The 25,604-nt window shown below is 34.7% G+C and overlaps 1 protein-coding gene across 1 annotated transcript in view; it reads left to right on the plus strand.

Annotated features, from left to right (window-relative positions):
• LOC115451890 (protein FAM102A) overlaps positions 1–25,604 on the plus strand; it is a 119,184-nt gene that overhangs the window by 31,599 nt on the left and 61,981 nt on the right. Inside the window, exons 2-3 of the mRNA XM_037444954.1 lie at positions 6,817–6,887; positions 9,133–9,534. Of these exons, the coding sequence (XP_037300851.1) occupies positions 9,389–9,534 (146 nt within the window). The 5' untranslated portion in view covers positions 6,817–6,887; positions 9,133–9,388. The remainder of the gene's footprint in view (positions 1–6,816; positions 6,888–9,132; positions 9,535–25,604) is intronic.

Genomic DNA, 25,604 nt, shown 5'->3' on the forward strand with positions numbered 1-25,604 from the left:
AATATGTTTTTACGATTTTTCCTTATGATGAACAATCTATGCAAATAACATACTTAACTGACGCCTCACCGCTTGCAACTGGATTGGTTATGTTATCCTTGTTCTTATCTTTAGGTATTCTTTGTTTTACTTTAACATGCTTATTCACCTTACCATCATCACCAACATTGATTTTAGACTATTCATCGTTAGGGAATATATCTTGCTTAAAACTTGTGCGAAAGTTGTTTTAGATTTAATTAACATAAAGAAACTTGAAGTGTTACCGCGTCTTTCCCAACCATTTCATTTGTTAAAACCATAACCGGGAGAAGAAAAACGTAGAGAGATGCGTTTTTCCGTGGTGTCGTGTCGCTTTGGGTACAGTGCGGCTGTAATCGATTGGCCTCGTGCTGCACGCTCCAGCGAATGTTGCGTTACCCGGCTGAGCCGCGCCGGAGCCGTCAGGTGTGGTGCGCTCGCGGCAGATGGATGGCGTACGAGTAGGGGTACGATTCAAGTTTTGAATAGCAATCTCAGCTTGGTATGGGTTTTTAGCAAGTATGCAAATCATCAGATAGGTAACATGTTGTTAAGTGATTATTATAGTATATAACCTACATACCAGAGGTATCGATAAGTTATTAAACTGTAGAAGAAAAGTATTGTAAAGATGTCATAATATTGCAGAATTAATGTCTTCGTTACTGGCTTTTCGAAATGATAAACGTACTCACTCTTGAATCGTAATTGTGAAGGCATTATAGGGACATTATTTTTCAGATATTATTAAGGCCTCAGTTTGTCAGACTTTTTCGGCCTCTACCTTCGTAGTTTTTGTAGTCATTTTCTAATAGTCACACAGAGATTACTACAATTGTATCAGTAAGTTTTGCTGTTTAGGAGAAGATCTTACATAAGAAAGTCACGTTATATTGAGAACAAATCCAGATCCTAACAATTATTATAACATAACTAAACGATACCAATAGACAGAAAGAGCCAAAAGAATGCCGCACAGCGTCCCTGGATGCGGGTCCTTCCAATTAGTCGATTTGGAAATATTTGGCGGAGGCCGATATTCAGCAGTGGTCATCCTGCGGCTGATGATGAGATAGAAAGACAAGTTACATCCATCTGAAAATATTCAATATAGCATTCAGTTATTATAAATGTGCACAAACAGGAAAACAAAAAGAGGGGTTTTACCTCGCGTGCGGAGATAAGTAGTGACAAAAACAGACCCGGTTCCATGACAACCGATTCGTCCTGAGTATGACCATTAACCCTTTAGCTGAGCGTCACTGATTCAACGCTCGAGTTGAAAACATTGTTTTGACACGGGTCTTTTTAGTCGCTTTACAAACGGTAGCCGACAGCGAGGTGAAACTTATCCGATCGTACTTGTCTTTGTTTTTCTTTTAAATTTTTCAAGGCGTTTAGTTACGCTGATAATGTTTAATGGACTTGTGAAGTTGGCAGAGTAGTAAGGCCGACAACAATCTTAAACAATGTGCAAAAATCTGCTTTATTCGCTAGTCCCGTTGCGGGGTCAACTGTACATCCAGTAAATTGAAAATAGTTTTTTTTTGAATGATTAGTTCTATGTTACTAATCTATAAGAATTCAGACTACAATATTTTAATCGCTACAAAACTATAATTACGTGCTTATTATGTACCGCTGTAGAGCAAATGCCTTAGTTTCCTTCGAAGTAGAAAATCGGACACAGAATGTATAATCTAAGTGCGTACAAGCGACAGTTTAGGTACAATGATTGTGAAGGGTATTCGTATCCCTTATGAGGTCATATATCCTGAAATATAATTAGCGAGGATGCGGCATCAATGATTACTCAATACCCCAATGTGGTGATAAAAAATGCGAGCGTGTGGGCGTTGGAAAATGCAATCGGAACGGAAATATATTCAGGGCAGCTGATATTTTTTGTTCGCAATTAACGCAAATCATGAACTTGTTATAAAAAATGTTTTATAACAAGTGATAGTTTGTTTTACAACAACAAACATTTTTACATAGTCGTGGAATATCCACGACTATGTAAAAATGTAGGCAGCTTTGTATTTAAATATTTGCTTTTTGACTATTTTGACATTGAAGCAGTCTTGGCTTATACCATTACAGGTAGACCAGCGCTTTAAACAGCTTTATAAAAGTAATTATAACAAGAAACGCAAAGCGATTACAGTATCTGCAACCATTAATGAATAATATCCAGATATAGTGGGAGAATCCATTCCATTTGCCTAGCGAAAAGGAAATCCCGACAATTTATTGTACAATTTTCCTTCCAGATAAAATATCGTTAACTTTACATGATATGAAGTGATGTTTGAGTGTATTCGTTGATTTTCTTGAGTCTTGCGTGGGTGTGGCTTTTTAAAAGTAGTTTAAAATTTTTAAATAATTTGTGACGGTGATTTTTCATATTTATACTATTGTTTGTAGTATTATTTTATGAAGATCTGAGGAATTCCTTAAGGGTGTATGGGTTCTACCAATACCACATCTTTTGAAATCAATTATCCTTACCTTCTTGCCTGCATACGGTACTAGATACTAATAATCAAGGCTCCAAACTACCAACCGACACTGGAGTGATTGTAGTCTTATCCACTTCATAAAAATTCGAACAAGATAATATACCTAGTTACATTTTATAGACTATATTTTTTACACAATACAATGTATAATGTTTGCATCGAATATTGGTTAGCAATTAGCAGAATATTTGCATCATTATCAGCAGTCGCCATGGCGCCAGCGGCGGCCGGGGACCTCGTCTGATAGCGCCTGAGTCATAACCCATATAGACACGTCACGTGCTGACAATATTGTTCAATGAACATCTACTTTGTCTTTTATTGTGCTTTTATCTTTACTAGGTTAGGTCTCTCGTACGACAAAGTTAGTACCTAGTTGTTGTTTGTTTATATCTGCTTAAAGTGTGTAGTGACGTGTTTCACTTTTAAGGGCGTCAAACTGTAATTATCACGCTTAATCTACGACTCGGGTCTCGTTAGTGTTGCTTTATAAGTTTTAGCATAATGCCTATGTTCAGGTGAGCAATATAAAAGTTTATCATTCTTCTGAAGGGTAAAGTAACTTGATTTGGTATAAGTTTCTCTTTAGTAAAGCATGTAAGGTAATATGAAGTTATAGAGAGGTTCTATTTTAATTACCAAAAACTCTATATGTATGTGTATAATTGCTATGTTTTACTAAGTTTAAATGTCAAGTTTGTTTTATTAAGTTATTATATTCGAAATACTTAAAGCAAGTTTATGTTAAATAAAATAATAAAAAGATGTGAAAATCCTGCAATATTTTTTATCTTTTTAAACATTGTTCGACAGGAAGTAATATAATTATGAATAATTGCTTAATTAAATATTTAAATAATTTTATAGTGTTTCTCATAATTATTCTGTTTTGTATTCTAATTATTACACACCACTCTATTTGTTACTTATGACTTCCGAAGTAACCTCTGGGTGTCAACAATATTAAAGTTATAATTTAAGTCGATTATGTTGATAATTCTCCTACCTACAGTATAGGTACAACACAGTTTAGTATAATATAAAAGATACATAATTTCTTCTTTACAATTTCATACAATTAACAATTGTAAAATTGTCAATAATGAAAAACTTTTCAAGTGAAACTAGCCTTTGTTTTTCTGAGCCGTAAACTTCCTACAATCAAATTCTAGTTGTTTGCCTACTTCTTATTTTTAAACATCTTGTTTTCAGCATACCTTTAAACTTGCTTAAGTGGTTGTTTTTTTGCAAACTTTACAACGCAACCCGTCAGCTTTCACTCGCACTTGCCGGATTCTATCGCACGCATTCAGTCTGCAGAGGTATTTTTAGCGTATAATGAGCTATAAATCACATTCTCCATGGTATGGGGGCCCTATGGGCGTCGGCTCCAAGGTGACGCTGAGAATGCTTGGCAGCCGGCCAGCTGGTCAGGTTGAGAGCTCGCGCAAAGCTTCAGCGCGGGGCCCTAAGTACAACCCGATCGAAATAGAGTCGGTAATGAGCCTGTAAATATCCTACAGGTTTACGCACTGGTGTGTTGGCCCTTGTTATACGATGCTTACGGGCGTGTCGTTTTCTTGTGGAAGGCCGAGCTACTTTGTAATTTTGTTTATAAATAAATTACACTTAGAAATCATTATCAATTTTTCATTAGTGTAGAGTCTCTTGATGCAGTAGAATATATTATATTAATTTAAAAGTATGTTTAGTTTGCATTTTATTAACCCATATACTCGTTTTAGCTCAGTCTGAATCAATTTCACAGCGTAGTAACTGCGAAATATCTCATATTTGACAGCACTAACAGTTAACGATTCAAATATAAGGGAGATATTCCGTGACGACTTGACATACACACTCGCGCATGAGAGTAACTATTGCAATGTAAAACAACCTATTTACTAGTGATGAGAGGTTTATTTTACTAATGCATAAAAGGAAAAATAAACAAAATTCAAGGCAACATAAATCAGTTAATGTTCCACCTAATGGAACAGATCTTAATCTTAAAATTAAACGATTCTTACAGGTCGTAATTCCCGGAGCTCCACTGAAAATTATTATATTATGTATTATTTATTTTCCCCTGAAAATTAAGTTCTTTAATTGTGGATTCTATATAAGCCTAAAAGACGGGCGAAAGAGGTATCTCACCAACTGGTAAGAGCTACTTGAGCCCACAAACGGTTCCAAAGCATAGAACTTAGCGAACAAAAACTCTTTAAATTAAAACGTCAGATATAAAAATTCATAACATCCAATAATTGCGCCACCGGTATTATTATTCAAACCAGAAAACAACAGTGCTGAGATATAGTTTGTCGGTGGTAAACAATGCCACAGAGACATTCCTGTATAATAGAAACCCAATATCTAGTAAGATAAGTCGATAAATCCAGATAGCTAACTGTTTCGAGCTGGAGAAGCATAGCTCTCGTAACGCCTTGTCAACGAGTTCACGAGTAATTTTCCACCAATTTGTTTCGTATCCCCTTCTAGGTCAGTAATTTCAAATCGTTGCAGTTGCTTGGGCGCAGTCGCTCTCCCCTTAGGTTTTGCGGAGCTGCGCACGCGCCGCGACGCCTCATCACGCGAAGGTCGTGACAAATTGCCCAACATCACGTAATTCCACGCAATTATTCCCGATTTTACTCGGTTTGTGTACACGTGAGCGAAGATCACAGCGCTGCCCGCATCCTTGGACGGATTTCTACAGATTTACATAGTAAATTGTGGTGTAATTGTTTGTCTGTCCATTGAGTTGGGCGTTAATAACCGGCGGGTTATCGCGATTGTAATGAGTTTATTGTGCTAATTATTCCGGACTATTCTTGGAGGTTTCGTTTTATCCTCACTTGGATTATGTTGGCTCTTGTGTGTTAAGTAAAGTCCTGTGAATCATTATTCAGTGTTTTTAGTGATGATGCCGTCATGTTTATCATGGTTTTATACATTTTCAAATGATATATGACTATAAATTTAAATATTATCAATAGTCCATATTATGCGTTTTTTTAATGATTTCATATGTATTAATCATAAATAAAATAAAATAAAAATCTATAGGTGATCATTTATTATTCATTATCTATTGGCATACGGCTCTGCTTGCTTCAAATTTCATTAAAATCTTATTCTGCGGCTTATGCCTTGTTCGATTTCAAACACTCAAAAATCTAAAAAACGTTAAAATCGTTTAGTAGGTACATACAATGATTCGTTTTCTGGGAAATAAGTTAATTTAATTAAGCTATTTGCATAATCATAGGTGTGTCAAATGATTTATTTGAATCTGTAAAATGTTATACGTTACGTTATTTAGATTCCGTCAATAATAATTGAATTGGTCAGGGAATCATATAAAATGGTTGTAGAAATTGAATAAAGAAGTATATTTGGGTTGCTCGAGTAGTAGTTTAATGTTTTTTATACTTCATTGGAAGTCTTTCTCCTTATATTTATACAGCTTAATGTTAGGGCTTTTATTATCTCTCATTATTTTATAAAAGGTGTCAATATGTACCTACATGTTATCTATATCTTCTCGTATTTTTTTCATTTGGCTATGACATGGCATTGATGGGTTGATAGACAGCGGGAAGAAGTTTCCGTCAAGACTATTATAAAAAATAATACTGCATTTGATGATGATGTGTATTCCATTTGCAGCTAATTGCTAACGATCGTGATGCCCTCACACGCTTGTATCACATTATGTGTGCCGTTGTACACCACTCATTTCCGCGTTCATTTCACTTAAACATAACACTTAATGATACTTATCGTTTAACTATATTTACTGTTTTGTTTTGACAACACTTATGTTCGTTAATATTTTCCTTATTAATATATTAATTCAGTTCCTATTTACGTCTTGTTTTCGGATACTGAATGTAGTCAATGGATTTACGTAATGGAATCGGCGGTCGGCGGTCACCGTCGGAACAAATAAGATCCCCAAACATTTGTTTGAAGTCTCTGTGGTTCAAAGTCGACGTCAAGACCTATGAATGGAAACATTTATCTCAATGAGTCTTTAAGACTCTGGATTGATTTGTAAATCATCTGATAATTTTTGGCGCACTAATAGTTTAGACAAACTCTTTATGAAAATATTTCCTTAAAACACAAAGCTATTTAATTAAATTTATGTAACGATAGAAAAATCAGCCCTAAGTATATTAATTGCTTATTAATTTACAGTGTCCAATATTTGCATTTCACCATCAAATTTGATATATAATTTAAGTCCGGTATCTGTTTGTTGCAGGCGATGTGAGCCGATGCTGTGGTGTGCTAGAGCTGGCACCGTTCCACGTGCTTCCATCTTCTGCCAAACATGTGAGTTTTTGCCAGTACACTTAGCCTTTGTGCTCTATGTATTATGTACCAAACCCCGGAGTTCACCCACCTTGTGTTTGGCTCGTGTTCTAATCTTTAATCGATATTTCTATTAGCAAGACTAGCTTGGGAGTTGGGAGGGATTCTTATTTCTTAGCAAAATTAACTTAACGTAAATGTGCTTTCGCGGAATTACAAATAAGTAGCACTCAGTATAATGTAAATGCCTTTACATGAAAATTAGTTTTTAGAATCGGAAAAGTACTGTTATAAATTGACACCTGCATCCGAACGAAACAAACTTTTTCTTTATAATATTAATACATATTTGAATAGGCGAAGGGAAATTGAGTAGTGTACAAGTTTTCATGATTTTACTTTGACATTACATTGTTTTAATCGGTTAACGGACACAAAATCCCGTCAGCTTTATCGCCTAAGCACGCTACCAATGAAACCGACGAAACATAATGATGATAGTTGATACATATATGCGTGTGTACTGCACTGAAGCGCGCACGACGCACGTGCCAGCGTTTCGATGCACGATGCGACGCAGTTACCGTTGCTGTCAAAAAGGATGTTTTAATTAAACCGGCTGCATTGAATGGAGCTGCGTGCCGCGGTGCCACCGGCACACGCATTGTGACATGCTGTATGCACCGTGCCACTCGGAATGATGACGTGATTTCAAGAGTTACGATACGAGGCACATTTTTCCGTCTCTAGGGAAATCTGATATAACTAATTAGTTGATTTTGCCATCAGTATAAAGATTCTAATCTAAATATATGATATTCCCTCAGGATTTTTTATAATATAGTATGTCAATTCTAATAATTTTGATCTTGAGGTTGACATAAAACTCTTGCTTAGTAATTATCATTTATCAAGTGTATTCTCACTCTGGGTAATAAAAATATTGTTTGTTTACATAGTTAGCGAGTTCTACTCAAATACTTTGCATCTTGCTATAGTATTACATTTCAGCCACATCTCGTCACACCCTTATTTTAAAACTCAGTTATACCTAGTATGGATACCGCATCTAATATTTAATACCCCTACATGAAAATCTATATTTACTACATTATAAAAATATGTAATACTGTAAAGAGGCTCCAGAAGTCCGTTTCTGTGTCTAACGTAATTAGTTTCGGAGGCAGATAGATTCGCTATCGGCCTTGTCTAGCATCTAAAGTGGACAATTTATAGTTTCAATTGAGATGGATCTCCACGACGCTTCTCTACGAGATTGAATTATACGTAATTATACAGTTCCTAGTATTTGTTACCGTACTACGTTATCCTTCTGTGTGAGCTCGGTTAGTAACGAACGTGCTGTGTTGTTGACTCGGTTTGCATCTCAGTTCTCTATAGATGTTTGTGTTGTCAAAACTGATGTAGGCTACAGGCATAGTTAGACGTCTGCGTATAAAGAGCATCGAAACTATAAAATAATTTAAATCAATATGCATGTTGTAGTATCATCGTTGTAGATATCAGATGTAAACACACGTTTGGAGTCAGGACTGGCATTTACCGTCTCTCGAGAATTTGATATATCTAAAGGATTGTCGATTGTTCCCTATTGTCAATAGTTTAGTTGCAAACATTACTTTAACAATAGTTTTGTTATGGATTATGTGCAGCGATATGTTTTTTGTTGTAGAAAAAGGAGTAATAGCCTAGGAGGAGTAACAACTCTGTTTAGTGACTGATTAAGTATCTCCTACTTCCAACGGAGTCCCCGCGTGTAACATACGGGAGCCTTGTAAAAAAAACGCGATTGCACTACACCGGCTTCATTATTCGCGCTAATCCACAATCTGCCGGCAATATTTCACTGGGCCAAGGAGATTTTAAGGTTTCATACGTTTTAAAATGCGCCGTAAAAACTGTTACGAGTTAATGCTGCCAATAAATTCTACAAATTGATCATTTATTACGTTTTGTAATAGTTTCAATGAAAAGTATACATTTATTAAGTAGGTATGCTGGATTATTAATTAGACCTGTTCATGGAATAGACTATTTAGTCTACATATTTATGTAAGGTTATTGTTTATCTTGTAAACTTAGTACTTGGTACTTGAAAAACAAAATAGTCGATTTAACTAAAGAAAAAACTGTTGATATCTCAAGTCGACATAACATATTATCGTTCAGTAAAGTAGGCCTCGTTGATCGTAAAAAAATTTGGAACCTTATCTTAATGTCGTTAACCATCAACTCTGTTTTCCAGACTAATGACATCGGCAGCTATGCGCCACATCGACGCTCGGATCCGCCATCCGACCTCGCACCGCAGGCGACGCGCTCACGCTCCGCCTCTTTATTTATCCACATAGATATTCGGGAAGTTCGGTTGCTATATTTTAAACGTCGTGCTAACTCTGATGTGAAGTGTGGTGTGGTGTCAGTGAGTGTAGTGTGCGCGCGAAACGGGCGCCGGCGGCGGCGGTGAGGGCCGGTCTGCCTGGCCCGATGTGGCCGGCGTCATGGCCTTCATGATGAAGAAGAAGCGGTATAAGTTTGAGGTGCAGTGCTGTCTCGAGGAGCTGACCGAGGTGCCTTTTGTGTCGGCCGTTCTGTTCGCCAAGGTGCGGCTGCTCGACGGCGGCAATTTCCAGGATCATTCTAGCAGGTTGGTGCCAGTGCATTTACATAAATGTAACATAGATATCGCACGCTTAATAAAAAAAAGATGTAATTCAAAAATCTCAATTTGTGGGAATGGCCGTTTAAAGGTTTGCACTTTTTCCGCGCCGCCTTTGATTGATTATTTACGAATATGTATTAAGGTATCTGTAACTTTTACTGCTGATAATATTAGTTTAAACTATTGAGATTTGGGACATTATAGAAATATTCCACAAAAATATGTTAAAGTTAAATAATTTTGATGCCCAAAAAAGTCTTAGTGAGTTAAATCTGTTTATAGGAAAATTTTCACAACATTTTAGATATTTTATGTGGAGTGATAAGAAAAACATCACTTTAGTTTCAAAGTAAATTTATATTTTATGAGATATTACTTATAAGTCCGTTTTAATAGTAAAGAATTATACAATTTATAGTTTTATTCATTATTTTAGTCGGTATTAGATAAAAGTGACCCATAAATTTCGGGTTATATTGTATTAAAATAAAACAACTTTTTTATAAAACTGTTATTTTAATTTCTAAAAGCTTACAAAATCTATTAAACTAAAAAAAAACAAAACATAAATGTTATCTTTTATTAAACTAAATAATAATTTATAAGCAGTCTCTAGTACACCGTAAAACTTTTAGCCGGCAAACATCTTGAACACACTACAGCATTTTCGTAGTGTGCTTAAATTGTTTGCCCGCTGTTATATATGAGGTAGAAACATGAGCATTAGAGATCGATTTCTTAATCAAGATAGCCTTTTTTCTTATTACTTGTATTAATTATGTTTTTCTTCACCAATTTAAAAATCAGTCTCACAAAAATCGTAAATGTCTAATTACAATCATACTTTGTAGGGTAAGTAAAGCAAAACAAACAGTAAACTTTTTTTTATCAAACATAAAAAAAATCTAAATTATATTTGTATCTGTTTAATTATTAGTCTCTTTAAAGTTTCTCTCAAAAAAATTAAATAACTAATAAAAATCATGTACCGAAGTACCTAAAACAAAACAATATATTTTTATCACAAGGTATATTATTATATAGATGTAAATTAAATAAGGGAATCATAAAAATTTGCGTAAAAGGAAGGAATCAACCCTTTGGTAATTAACTCTTTTAAATCTTTTTTTTATTAACACTAAGTTTTTGCTTCTGACTATAAGCTTTAATCAAATAAATTTCTGAAATTGGGGTCATTTTTTTACGTTTATTTCTAACATCAACTTCTTTAAAAGTACTATCCTTATATGAAGTTTTATAATAGAAGCTCAATGGTTCAGGTTTCACCATTTTTAAAACCTTTATATCGTTCCAATTTACACTTTTACCTTCTCTGTCAATGTTAAAATTATATCCCCATTTTTCTTGAAGAGCTTTTAAATCTACAAAAATATCAAAAGTTAATTCATTTACATTTATTGCAGGTTTACTTTTTTTTGCATTTTTGATTAATGCTATATATTGATCAGGACTATAAATGGGACCGGATTTTAAATTTTTCCTTACTTCTCTTTCTATAAGGCTATGAACAGAATCAGCCTCATTCTGGGTATGACCCCGTATTAAAAATTTATGTGTTATACTAGTTATATTTAAATAATTCACAGCATACATATACAAAGTCGCAATAAATTTATTTTTGTTCTGCCCGCAACAGTTATCTGAATAAAATATGAACTCTTTTGGCTCTGCATCTTCTGCACACACTTTTTTTAAATATTCCCAAACGCATGTTCCAATTTCATTGGCGCCTCGTTTAGCGTCAACCTCAGTCCAGAAGTAACAATAGACATTGTTATATGCTTTTTTTCTTTCATTCGTTAATTCCGTCAGAGTCAAATTATAGCTGTTTAACTTAGATTTGTAGTAAAAGGCGGATGTATCGCCTCTTGGACACTGTAAAACGGCTTCCAAATCATAAACTACGACTTTTAAATCTTTGCTTACATTTTGACGATCCTGGGATTTTTCAACACGACTAATAGACTTTTCTTCCAAATGTTTTTGGAATTTTTCTTCTAACACTTGTTTTTGTTCTAGATTCGAATTTTCATAGGATACACACAAATCGCACTGGTCTTTTTTGGGCTGATGAAATCCTAAATTAAATTCCTTAGTAAAAGTTTTGTAATACGCTATATAATTACCTATGTCCCTATTAGTTTCATTTTGTTGTGCCACAAAGTCATTGTATAAGTCCTTTATTGTTTTATTTCCTTCAATGTACTGTTTTGAAGTGGAAGCCCTTACGTAGTGAGATTCTATTTTTGGAATCGTATCAATGTGTTTTCTAATATCTTCTAATAATACTGGGTTAATTTTTTTATGATTTTTGTGTTTCCCTCGTAAGTCATCCATCATAAACCCATCATTAACTTTAGTTTGTACTGTGCTAACCATTCGTTCTGATATAGATAAGGTGTTTTTAAAAAATGTCTTACATACTCGTATTTTTTTGGCATTTATAGTAAAATAAAAGGCTTTGTTTGGACGCCTGGGATTTTCGGCATTGGTATACATATATTTTGGAGTTACTGTCGCCATGCTTGATTGAATATAAGCCCTCTGTGTAACTATATTACCTAGATTCCAAAAGTTTGTAAATAAATTGTATCTTTCATCGTCGTTAATATTTTTAGCACATTTTAGTCGACATTTTTCTGTGCACGTGTCTTTTATATAACGAGCAGGAATCGTTTTATGAGGTTTCGACATCGAAACATACGATTTGCCTTTATTTCTAAGCCGTTTTGATTTATTCTGTTTCCATTTATCAACATTTTGTGTACGTTTGCGGCCTTTACGGCGATTTTGATCTTTACTACAGTCGGAGTCCGATGAAGTAGAGTATTCAAATAGTAAGTTTTTAATTTTGGTAGGCTTAGTGAACACCTTATTAAAATTTATCGTAGGATCTTCATCGCTGAGATCAATGTCACTTTGATCTGTGTATATAGGAGAAATATTATAATTCGCGACACTTATGTTAATTCTGCGTTCTCTGCTTCGAACTTCCGGTTGTTCGGCTTCCGGTGTTGGTGAATTGATGTGTGACAAGCTGGTTTTTTCACATGCTGATTCGTCATTTTGTAGACCAGTATCGTCCATAGCTGATGAAATGATATTATCAGGTTCTGAAGAACTTAATGAAGACGAACTCGAAGAAGTCGAGCTAGAGGAAGATGATTTGGAAGACGTTAAACTGGAGGATGAAGAACACCGTGTATAATTTAAGGAAACTGTACAATTTTGCGGTGCAAGTTCGTTTTGTTTGCAATGAACGTTTTCACTTGCATTTTCAATATCGCTCAATGTAGAATCGCTGCTATATTCAGGTACTAGGCTTACGGGTTTCTGTTTAGTTGAATTTGAATTTTGCGTCGATACAATATTTTCCTCTCCAGGAGTTATAAGCAGTGGCTTTAAAGACATCATAATATTATATTTACTTTTACTGTCCACAGTTTCTTCTACCTAAAATAAAAGGAAAAATAAGTCAAATCTGTTTTATTGTTAGTAATTAAAAAGCTAATAAAGCTATTTCAAATATTTTTAAGAGAAAATGTTGCCATATGTGCAGCGATATAATACAATTAAATAGTAATATATTAATGTTGTATTAACAATTATGATCATTTTGAATGGAGGGTGGATCAACTCTCTTGGGTTCCCCTTACTTACCGTGGCTTCTTCACAATCTTCAATTTCTCCCTCTTGTACTTCGGTATTATGTGGTATGAGACCTAGGATTCTCCTCGATCTCCAAGACGCCATTATCTGTAAAAATATTGTTTATAATAATAATAATAATAATAATATGACGGGCGTAGTTAAACCAGAGGCCGATGCCAAGATGCCTTTCTACAATCGTTAACACTAACCTTAAGTATGAGAATGTCATAATATTCTAGCGATAGACATATCGATAGGATATATTGTCATTCTCATACATTATTTTCTGTTATAATATATTGGCGTTAAAAATTGTAGAAAGGTATTTTGGCTACTACACCTAAACTCTTAAATCTCCTAGTCATCCGTGGTTTGCATTAAAACACTTAATAATTTAATAAGTCAAATACAAAATTGTTAGAAAAAAGAATTATTACTGAACATCTCCAGATATTATTCTGACGTTTTTAACAATAAAAAGAAGGGATTCAAAATACTACATGACAGATTTCATGATTTTTAATACTAAAGTGATGCTAAGTAAAATTTATCAACAAGTAGGGTATCATTTTTACAACTAAACTGATTTGTTATGAATTATTCTTATACTATTAGGTAATTTTTAATAAAAAACTGATTTAACTCAAAATATATCGCATTTACATTTCATATATTTTCTAAAAAAACGATTGATAACAAAAAACCTCTTTCTATTATTTGACAATGGAATGAAAAACGCTTACATTTTATTCCTAAATAGATTTATTTCCGAATACAGTAAACGAAAAAACGTCCTGCTTTACTCACTTCTGATAGATTACTGAATCACGCCACTTTTCTCGAATCGACCTGTCAGATCCTGTTAATTAAAAAGAGAGGACCGATTGCGCATCTCGCTCATTTTCGTCATATTTGGGTGGCTATCGAATTCTACCTATTCTTTACGTAACGAAAAGGCGGTTTATTAGAAAATCTCGCATCTCCCAATTTTTGAGTTACATCTTTTTTTTATTAAACGTGCGATATGTTGAATATTCTTTATATTTAAATACTACCTACAATCAAATTAAATTATAATTGATGCAGTAAAGTTATAATCTTTTCTGCTTTGGCAAAAAACTTCAAAGTTGACAAAGATAACGGAATATAACGGTTATAAAATTTGTTAATAAAGAGACGGACTATGATGACCTAGCACTGATGTCACACTTTAATCTGCCGTATTATTTTTTTAATCATTTAACGAGACGAGAATATAAGATATCCTACTACATTAAATGAAGAGTATCTTCTCTGGTAATGGTCACGAAAGTTACTGTGAATTCAACTCCAGTAAGGATTTCCTATTATTCAGGACCTATCCCGGACCTAGTGCGCGATGACGGATAGAATTGATGAATAAAATTACCATGGCAGAGTTCTGACGGGGCGTTTTTATCGCGACGGTTACATAATACATGAACTTGGAACTCGCCTACTGTGCATAATTATTGTAATCGTGTTCTTGGAGGCGCTCTGCTGTTACTTTGGGATATGGCTCGTATTCCATTGGGATAAGATTAAGTTTAATTACCATTTTTACTCCATTAACATAGTATATTTTATTGGTTGTTTGAACAGAATATCTAATGGTTCCCCTTAAGTTAAACGGTAATAATTATCGTGTAGATATCTACAATGGCAGGACCACAGCCAGGCCGTTGTTTACTGTGAATTATTCCACATGATTTTATTTCCGACCCATTCTCACGACGTTGGTTAGCAGAACATCTAAAAGTTCAGTAGCATTTATAGCTGTCAAAGTGAATAATAGTTATATCGTCGTACATTATAACGGGTAATCCCAAATTTGCGAGTTATTCCAGTAAAATTCTCGCTTAAGTATGAGAAATGCGAATGCCGCTAAATCTCGGAATACCGTTGAGATGGGAGCTTTCGCAGATAAGCGGAACGACGCGCACTTTGCACGGTATTTTGACTACACCACCGCGTTATCTCAAGCAGCTAGACGTTCAGGCAAACCTGAAAATTATATCGATGTAGTTGTAGAGTAAGTATGTATTATATGAATCGGCGCACTAAAATTACTTAGTATTATGTTGATAACAAATTCGAGATGCTCCACTCAAAGACAAAACAGCAAAAAGGTTTGGAACTTATATGACACATTGGAAATTTAGAACATCATTTTCTAAAATGTTATAAGAATATTATAAAAATATTTTATTGTCTAAAATTTTACACATTCTATTCTTACTTATCTTCAGTGTTCGAATACTTGAATTCAGCGTTGCATCGTTATTTTTACATTATGCAGTTTCGTTATGAGTGGAACTAGGATTTGGTACATAAAGATACAATTATATGAGTTTGAACTGAGAGCGTGTCAAGCTTTGTTGTTGACGGGCCGGTCATTCTCGGGATCAAACGCTATGAATTCCATTCTGCTTATTAACTTGAGCTGTTAATCTATTTAACACTAGATTCTTGCAATAAATGCGTGGTAAACAAATTGACGTCAATACTTTGCAAATATGATAAAAAATTACCTGACATTTGTTACCTTGTTTGCGTTTTTAACCCGTGAGGTAGCTGAATGTTTGCCGGCAAACATTGACAGCTACGCGTGTGACGGAAAAATAACCTTATTATGTAGTATATATGTAGTATATAAGGTTATAATCCCGTGACACACGCAAATGTCATGTAGCTGTCTTGGCTCGCCGGCGATTCACGAGAGACCAAGAGTTAAGGTCTTGTAAATTTTTACTTAATAATAATTGCATGATTGTGTAGACTGGCGTGGGATAATAATGTCTCGTCAGTCGATACGTCATCTTGACCCCGCTACTTACTACACTTACAGGTGTATTAGAATCAATTTCCCGTGACCATATAAAAAAAACTTTATTTGCCTTGAACAATGTACCTATAATATGTTGCACATATGAACCGTTGTTAATTGTTTATCGTGAAGTGTACGTCACGAGTCACGATAACAAAACCTTACTAAACTCGACCGGTTTTCAAGCAATCGTGGCCGTGTCGGTTACGCAACGGTCCCGTGTCGGACCGGTTGTAAATAGCATTTCATTTAATATCTTGGTAAAGTATGGCCGCAGGCATTTTTCTCTGCGACTCCAACACCCTTTAAAAGTTCTCTGCAATGTAAACATAGCATCACGTTCCACATTTTTTTTTTCTCCTCAGGCGTAGATTATCAGGTTCTAAGCCTAGATATTAGGGTCCCAGCCCATTGCCGATAATTAGGCACAATTTCAGTGTTCGGGCTTATACAAACAGAAAAACTAAATATTTCCTCACCGGATCAAACCTACAACCCAAAACACGGCAATATGGTATCGCATACGCAAAACAATTATCACACCAAAATAATTACAGCAATGACAAGAGATTTTAGGTTTAAGACAACTCGATAGTCGACCAAATCTTTCAAAGAACATCGTGGACAGTGGGTACTTGCATAAATTACTATTGTCCGTAGAGGCAATCGAAGTTAGGCCATACCAGTTTAATTTTTTATTTATAGTGCCACTAAAGAACAACCAACGAGACGATAACGGGCCCCATTAGTTTATGTTCCGTGTTTTGCATAGAACATGTTTTTTTCTAACAAATTATGACTCAATAAAAACTAATGTATTCGTAATAGATGCGTTTATTGCTTTTAAATTACATACATTTTCTTAATAGCATTAGAATCTTTTTTCATTTTTTTCTTGTCGAATAGGCACAGAAGAGTGTTTGAAAATTTTGTAATACGTTTTCGTTTGATAGCTAATTTTATTGTCTTTGTACAATTGATTCATGAGTCGGCTGCGCGTCGTGTAGTGAACACCTGTTTGTAAACTGCAGCAGTCAGCATCACCTTCCAAAAACCAGAACGTGAATTGCAGAATAATGTAAACAGTGTCTTTAATGTCCTTTTAACGAGAACATAGCAGGTCTTACGCACTACTGTTTGTCCTACATTCGTTTCAGTAATGGCAATCCATGGAACAAGTTTTTAGGTCGCGATCCTTAAATATTTTGGCTTGGTTTAGCCCAAACCGAAATGTTTCTGCGTAGAGTTGGTTTTACTTGATAGCCATAACACAAGACTTGGTATTATTAAAATAAATAAATAAAATAAATTGCACAGCGATGATTACTTGTTTATTGTCAGGTAAATTTTAATTGTTCAAAAGACCATTGCCTTTGTCAACACAAAATATTACCAAGAAGGCTACCGTGACATAGTCCGCTCTAAATAGTTCATACCAATAATGAAATTTTATGAATTCGACCTACAAACCGTTGTGTACGCATATGTTTGGTCATTTATCTTTGATGTTAAATTGTTTCCATGGGAGAAGTTAAGCAGATGAGCATGTGGGTCACATTGTGGTGAGTGATCACTGCTCCCCATTAATTATAATGCCAGAACCTCGCCGACCGCACGAAATGCAACAGTGAAACTATCTTCTCGGGCCTCCTCATAACAAGACAAGTTATGATTTACGTCCATCACACTAGCCTAAAACAAGTTGTAAAATGTAAGACTTCTTCTTTTATATAGACTGAATAATTGAATAGTCAAACGAACTTACCTGTAAGTGAAGTTCGACTGTAATTATACTCCTTGATGTCTCGTCCGAAGATGATGAGTGGTTATTGATGTAGTCTCGGCCTTTCAGTCACTGGCGTCACATAATTTTGAAGAATTTTGCAAAAAACGGAACGCATCCTTAGCTGTACTGTCACCTGTCACTGTAACTAGCTTCATTCAGTTCATAGCAATAATTGATTTATTGTTTTTCAACATAGGGTCAATATAAATGTTTATGGAATATTGGGTAGGGTGGGACTCATCATCTTCGGACGAGACATCAAGGAGTATAATTACAGTCGAACTTCACTTACAGGTAAGTTCGTTTGACTATTCAATTATACTCCTTGATGTCTCTATGATGAGTGGTTATTGATGTAGATGTTCAAAGACCAGTTGTAAAAACAATAAATCTTTATTAAAAATATGTGTACATGTTTTACTTATTTCTAATATTAAATTATTTCAGAATCATATTATCAATCAATCATAAAGTAATAATAATTCTAATTATTAATTAATAAAGATTGTTTCTGCAAAACTTGTTGTTTATTACATGTCTAATAAAAATCTAGCATAAGTTGTGGACTGGAGAGTCCATCCAGTTGTTCAAATTATAGCATAAATGTTGATCCTCTTATGTGCATTTTTAGACTTTTTTGTAATGCTAATTAATGTAATTAATAACAGTTTTAGCTGGGTATATGCTCACTCTACTATTGAAAATGGTATAATTAAAAATGTTTGGCACCTATTTGGTCCAAAAGTTTTAAATAGTTTGTCAAACTTAATATTTATACAATCATCTCTTACAGTTATATCCTTGTTAATATTAATCAGAATATTTGTTTGGGCTCTTTAGCCTGCAGCTAACATTAATAATGTGTCTTTTTTTTGTCATATTATATTCTAATTTACTTTTGTAAATATCATTATTTTCAATGTAATCAAATAAACTAGACATATTCAAGTCGAGTTATATTTAGGTCTTGGTGGCCTTAGTTTATAAAATCTATTTTTGGTGTGGAAATAGAATAATTAACTGATTTGATTTGATGAATATCAATATTTTGCCCACTATGAACGATTTGCGCGTTGAGTTTTATAGTGGTATTTAAAATATTTATCGAAAAATAACAGAACTAATTTTGTTGAATTTTTAAATTGTATGTTGTTAAGGAGATGTTCTTCTATTATAGTAATTCAATATTATATTCAATTAAGTAAGATATAGTGATTAAAAAAAAAATCATTTAAATGACCAACATTTCTGAAATTTTCGAATTCTTTGAATTTTTATTTCTCATGAATTAAACGATAAAAAGATTTTTTTTTTTCTCTACTAACTTTTTTCTTCAGGATCTTTTTAGTTAGATAAAAAATAACATATTGTTATGCTCCTTAGTGGTTTAAAATATTTTGAGCTTCGAAATAGACGTTCGAAGCACAAATAACAAAACCTCTGTTCAGTAATCATTAAAGAATTTGCAAATACTCAGTAAAACTAAAAATTTTCTCTACTAACTATTTAGACAACAAAATTTTCTATAATTATTACTAATTCATATGTTTTTAAAATAATGTTTTGATGGATATTATCTCTTTCGAAAAGTGCTGTTTTTGAGACATACGGCGCGCGGATGCGTAAACGCTCTTAAGGGTAAACATTGTTTCATTGTGTTTTTAGAAATGGAACTTATCAATATGTCCACTACTTCATTATACATTCCTGATTTTATGAATGTTTCCCTGATAGTACTCCTGCAATCAATTTTAATGTCTGGTATACTAAGTGTATGGACCTCGAAATGTGCAATGTAAGTAAGTGTTTTGAAGGTTGAAATATTATGGGCTCAGTAATCAGGAAATTTATATATAATGGGAACTATGGTTATGTTACTCAATAGGGGACTAATGCATCTGGGTAACCATTAATATGTTTATTTATTATTTTTTAATACCATAGGGAATAGTGGAGAAGCATAAAACATATATTATCTGGACCACATATTTTTAGCTATGTTATGTATTTCTAAATGAAATATATTCTTTTCAATGTGGACATCTGAGCTCATTATATTTTCAATCCACCACTGCAGGTCTTGTTTATTTCACCTTTACTCAATAACTTATTGATTAGCCTTAGGCTGTTAATTCTTTTTTGTAATATCAAGAGTCCTTTTTACAAAATTAAAGACCAAACCTAAGAATTTACATGTTTAGTATAAAATCACATTTCTCTTTATCTATAATGAAACTTGTTTAAAAAGTTTATAGTTGTCTGTATATTTTCTAGACATTGGTTATATTTGTGGCTAATGTAGAGAAAATAATCAAGGTGTACAATTTATACAAAACCCTTTTCCTTTAATAATGAAATCAGTAGTTTCATAATTTTAGGGATTGTTAATGGAATAGTACATAGACCAAAAAAGAACAGACATTAAGTTGATAGTATATAGCTACTTCTTTTTAAAAGAATCATATCTATATTGTTTACATCAGGATGTATGTTAACCACATAATATGCATGTTTAATATCTATAATAGTATTTAATCATCCATAAATCTTAACTTTTTATCTTATGAATTAATAATCTTTAATCTCTAAAATCTAATTTATGTAGTAATTTACACACAGTCTTATAATATTCCATTTTAAAAAGTTCAGAGCCATAAAGCTATTTAGCTTCTTTAAATTTAATATCATTGAAATAATATCATTGGAATGATCCATTAGGTTTTTAGAAAAAATAGGTGAGTAAAAATTAAGCTAATTTTAACAATTTATATACTTCAGATATTCAATGTCTGAGAATTTATTGTTCACAAATATCATTTGTGATCTGTTTCCAATTATGATAGTAAAATTGGAGTCAGCCCACCTGAGCACATCTAAGGGTGCCGGTGTCTCCTGTCTTGTTTTCTTCGTACTTCTGCCCTCCCTGCATATGGTTTCCTCTTCGTTGCTGTGTGAGGAATGCCCCGTGAGTTTAAAGCTTTGGTTTTATAAATATTCTCCTTTGAAGATAACATATCTTTTCTAAACACCATTAGATTAAGGTTATTGGCTATTTTTAAGTCCTTTTCAGAGATTGTTGGACTGCTTTTGCGGTTTTAATCTTTTCAGAGAGATTTTCCCTAAAGAGGTGAGCTCCTGGTTCTGACTGGGTCAAGAAATCTGTCATCTCTTTGTTGATGGTTGACAATATAAGTGATAGACGATTCTTGTTTCAATGTGTAAAATGTCACATAGCATTCTTGATGTGTCGTTAAGCTTTTTTATAATGTCCAACTTTTGTTTTTGCATGTCATTTAGACAGATTTGCAGGGCTGACCCCAAACATGTCAAGGCAGTAGCGATTTGTTCTTATAATAATAATATCAGCCCTGTATTATATACTTTCCCACTGCTGAGCACAGGCCTCCTCTACTACTGAGAGGGATTAGGCCTTAGTCCACCACGCTGGCCTAGTGCGGATTGATAGACTTCTCACACCCTTGAAATACCTTTAGAGAACTTCTCAGGTATGCAGGTTTTAATTTTCTTTTCTATCCTCCTCAATTTTCTGAGTAGCCTTGATTTCTTTTCTTCTTCCGAACGTCTTTTTCCCATTTTCACAATAAAATTTTCAAGAATTGGGAAAAAGTGAACGTTGACGCCATTGACATAAAAACCGAATGAAGCTAGTTACAGTGACAGGTGACAGTACAGCTAAGGATGCGTTCCGTTTTTTGCAAAATTCTTCAAAATTATGTGACGCCAGTGACTGAAAGGCCGAGACTACATCAATAACCACTCATCATAGAGGACGAGACATCAAGGAGTATAATGATATTTATATTGATACACTAAAATACGTAATTTCTAAAACTCGGCGCATATCTTGAGATGGATACCGAAACATCAGTATCAGCAGTCGACTCTCCGGCCAGGCTATCGCTGCTGCAAGTTATTGACCGTAAAATTAAACGAACGGATAGCGCGCTCGATTCGTTTTGGCTGTGTAATTTTTATGTGTTCACATCGCTACGATGCGGAAATTCGGTCAAGTGCGGTGCGGTGGCTATGGGAATTTCTGTTTTCGACGTTTTGATATTTATATTGGTGAGTCGTTGGTAGGTTCGGTGTATTTATTTATTCCGTTATTCGGCTGTCAGCGTACTTGTCGCTAGACGAAGCATTTAAAGTCTGATTTTATCCTTCCAAAAAAAACGCAATAAACACTCTTATCATATGTAACACGGTGTCTTAATATAAATACAAATAGGTGGCACAACCCTTGTCGATATCCGTCGTTCGACCCTATCGATCGGCGATATCGACGATAGCAGTGACACCACTAGTTATTATGCGTGGTCCGCTCACTTTCCGATCATCCTTCGTTGGGCGCCTACCTGTGTAAGTATGAAGTGACAAACTGTTGTTAATAATTGTGAGCTATGATTTTAAGTGTAATATATTAATTATGAGTGGATATAATGTTTGATTTTACTGCATTCCTTTCTGAGTCGTTACAACTCAGAAGTGGGATAAATGCGAAAACAAATAGTTTTTGCATTATGACCCACACGCCAAAGAAAAAAATATAATAATATTAATTTACTGGCTTCTTTTCTTCTTCAATAAGTGAGTATACATAAAACAATGATAAGTGGTTTACATAATATTTGTAAGCAATTTAATGCAGCTTAGATGATAATTAATGAAATGAAAATAAGAATTGGTTACTAATAATCCTAATCAGATTACTTTATTATTTTTTTTACCTTCCGTTATGTTCGAATACCCACATATATTCTTACAGTGAATGCTTTGTTGCTAAAATATGTTATAAATGACTGAACAAAATACTAATGGATACAATGGAACGCTACGCATATAATATAACATTATGACATTGCTTATTATAATGTCAGTGGATTCATTTATGTTCTTTTACCTTCTACCTATCGTGATAACTTGTTTATTTTAGATTTTTGTTATCGTATACCCAATACAATTGTAATTCGCTTTAAATAATTGAATGTGTGAGTTTCAGGCAATGAGCGATCAAAACAGACTGAGAACACCTAGATCGAGGCAATTGACTACGCCGCCTCGTGACTTCGATCGACAGCGGCGAGGGAGCAAGCATCTCGCAGTCGTACGCGCTGCAGTCGTAGCCGCTACCGATCAAGAGGAAAGAAGACACGGAGCCGCAGCCATAGCCGCAACCGCAGCCGTAGCACTCCACGTGATCGTCGCCTCCATGAACATCGTGTCCGCCCGTGTAGCAGGCTACATGATCAGGAACGAGAATTATCGGAAAAAAGAAAACGTTTCGGGACATTGGAAGAAGAGATTCGTCACCGACGTACTCACACGGCTACACCCAAGCCATCGGGCTCAGGTTTGAACCAGCGAGGTATGTCTAAGGTTAATTCTAATCAAATTGATACGAGTGCGGTCAATGAGTCAAATAATTGTAAGAAACGAAAAGTCGAGCCTTCTGAATTATTTGAGGAGTTTTTGAACATTTTAAAGGAGCGGCCAAGGAGTCGTGAAACATTTCCTATTCTTAATAACGTAATACCAGAATACAATCCGTTATCTAAAGAACAAACTATTAATATATGGCTTGACAAGGTAGATGAATGTGCCGAAATATATAGTTGGAGTGAAACACAGACAATTCACTATGCCCTGCCTAAACTTTCTGGACATGCTAAGACTTGGTACCAGGGATTGCCTTCGATTAAGCACTCATGGAGCGAATGGAAAACGATGCTGAAGGAATCTTTCCCAGCAACAGAAAATTACGCCGAGCTTTTGACAGAAATGCTTAATCGAAGGGCACGCCCTGGAGAGTCTTTAGAGTTATACTATTTTGCCAAGATAAATCTCTTAAACCGCTGTAAAATATTCGGAAAGCAAGCTGTAGATTGCTTAATATATGGGATAGACGATAGGGGTGTTCGAGTAGGTGCTCAAGCGGCCAAGTTTGAAAAACCGGAGGATGTTCACGAATTCTTTAAAACTATTAAAAGTAATGCTAAGGAACAGTTCGATGATAAAAGATATAATAGCCGAGATTCACGCTTATCAAACAAAACTTTAACAACTAGCGTTTCAGGCAAAACTTATAACAAACCAAAGCCAATCACATGTTTTAATTGTCAGGAAACAGGACACCCAAGCTTTAGGTGTCCGAAACCTTTAGTCAAGTGTACGAAATGCAATCTTATGGGCCACGTGTCTACTAATTGCACGAAAATAAGGGAATCTAACATTCCTACAAAGGATAAAAATGTTTTTAAGGTTTCATTTCACGACGACCCTAATGACAAGTATAAGATGGTAATAAATATTAACGGCAATCCGATTTCCTGTTTAGTAGATTTAGGTAGTGAGGCGACCTTGATACGCGAAAGCGTTGCAAGGAACTTAGGTTTAAAATGGAATACTGTCAGTGGACCGTTTCTAAGGGGACTAGGCAATGTGCCCTATTTGCCTGTGGGTAGTACCAGAGTTGATATAGAGGTTCAAAGAATTCTGGAGAAGGATGTAGAAGTATTTATAGTTGACGACCCATTAATTAGTTATGACTTATTACTTGGGCACAGCTTTACTGAACGACCTGATTTGCTGATTATTAAAACAACAACTGATTTGAAGTTTGAACGGGCTAACATTGCCGACCATCTTAGGGTACCACTTTTATCATTAAATGAGACGACCATTAATATAGGCAACATTGAATGTGTCCCAGTTAAATCTGTGAGCGACTTGAGTGGAAATATTTATGTAAACGGATTAGTTAGAGGCAATGTAAACAATTAATACTATCTATTGCCTGGGGAATACAATATTATGAATGGTTCATGTTCTCTACTAATTTATAATATTGGTCCTAAATCTGTAAGGTTCGAGAAGGATACTTTAATTACTCGGGCACGTTTTTTAGGATCTACCAAATATGTCTTTAGAGTATCAAATCATGTAGATACTTCGGAGAGCTTTAATAATAATATTAATTTTGGTATACAATTAACGGAATCTCAAAGGGAACAATGTAGGGCTTTGCTCACTGATTATAAGTGCTGTTTTTCTAGTGGTATGCATGATTTAGGCTTCACAAACGCAACAGAAATGGAAATTTGTCTTAAAGATAATACCCCAGTCGTATATAGGCCTTACCGTCTCCCTTACTCTGACCGAAAATTAGTCAAGAATATGATAGACGAAATGTTGGCGTTTGAATTATACGGGAGTCGAATTCCCCATACGCAAGTCCAATTGTACTAGTACAAAAGAAGTCTGGGGAAAAACGACTTTGCGTTGACTACCGCACCCTTAATAATCGCACAAAAAGAGATCATTATCCCCTGCCTCGAATAGAGGATCTACTAGATCAATTATCAGGGCACTCCTTATTTACATCATTAGACTTAGCTTCCGGATATCACCAAATATCCATAGCGGAGGAGTCTCGTGTAATGACTGCATTCGTGACGCCCGATGGGCAGTACGAATATAATCGTATGCCTTTCGGGTTGGCAAATGCTCCAGCGATATTTCAGCGGACAATGCACAAAATTCTTAACAAGTCCAAAGCCGGGTATGTCATCATATATATGGACGATATTTTGATACCGTCAAAAACATTTGACGAGGGCTTAGACCGGTTGAGAGAAGTGCTAAAAATTTTAAAGGAAGCGGGGCTCACCTTAAAGATGGCTAAATGTAAGTTCTTTCAAGAAAAAATAGATTTCCTAGGCTTTGAAATCGATA

The sequence above is a fragment of the Manduca sexta genome, chromosome 28 (genome assembly GCF_014839805.1).
Source record: "Manduca sexta isolate Smith_Timp_Sample1 chromosome 28, JHU_Msex_v1.0, whole genome shotgun sequence".
Taxonomy (NCBI): Eukaryota; Metazoa; Arthropoda; class Insecta; order Lepidoptera; family Sphingidae; genus Manduca; species Manduca sexta.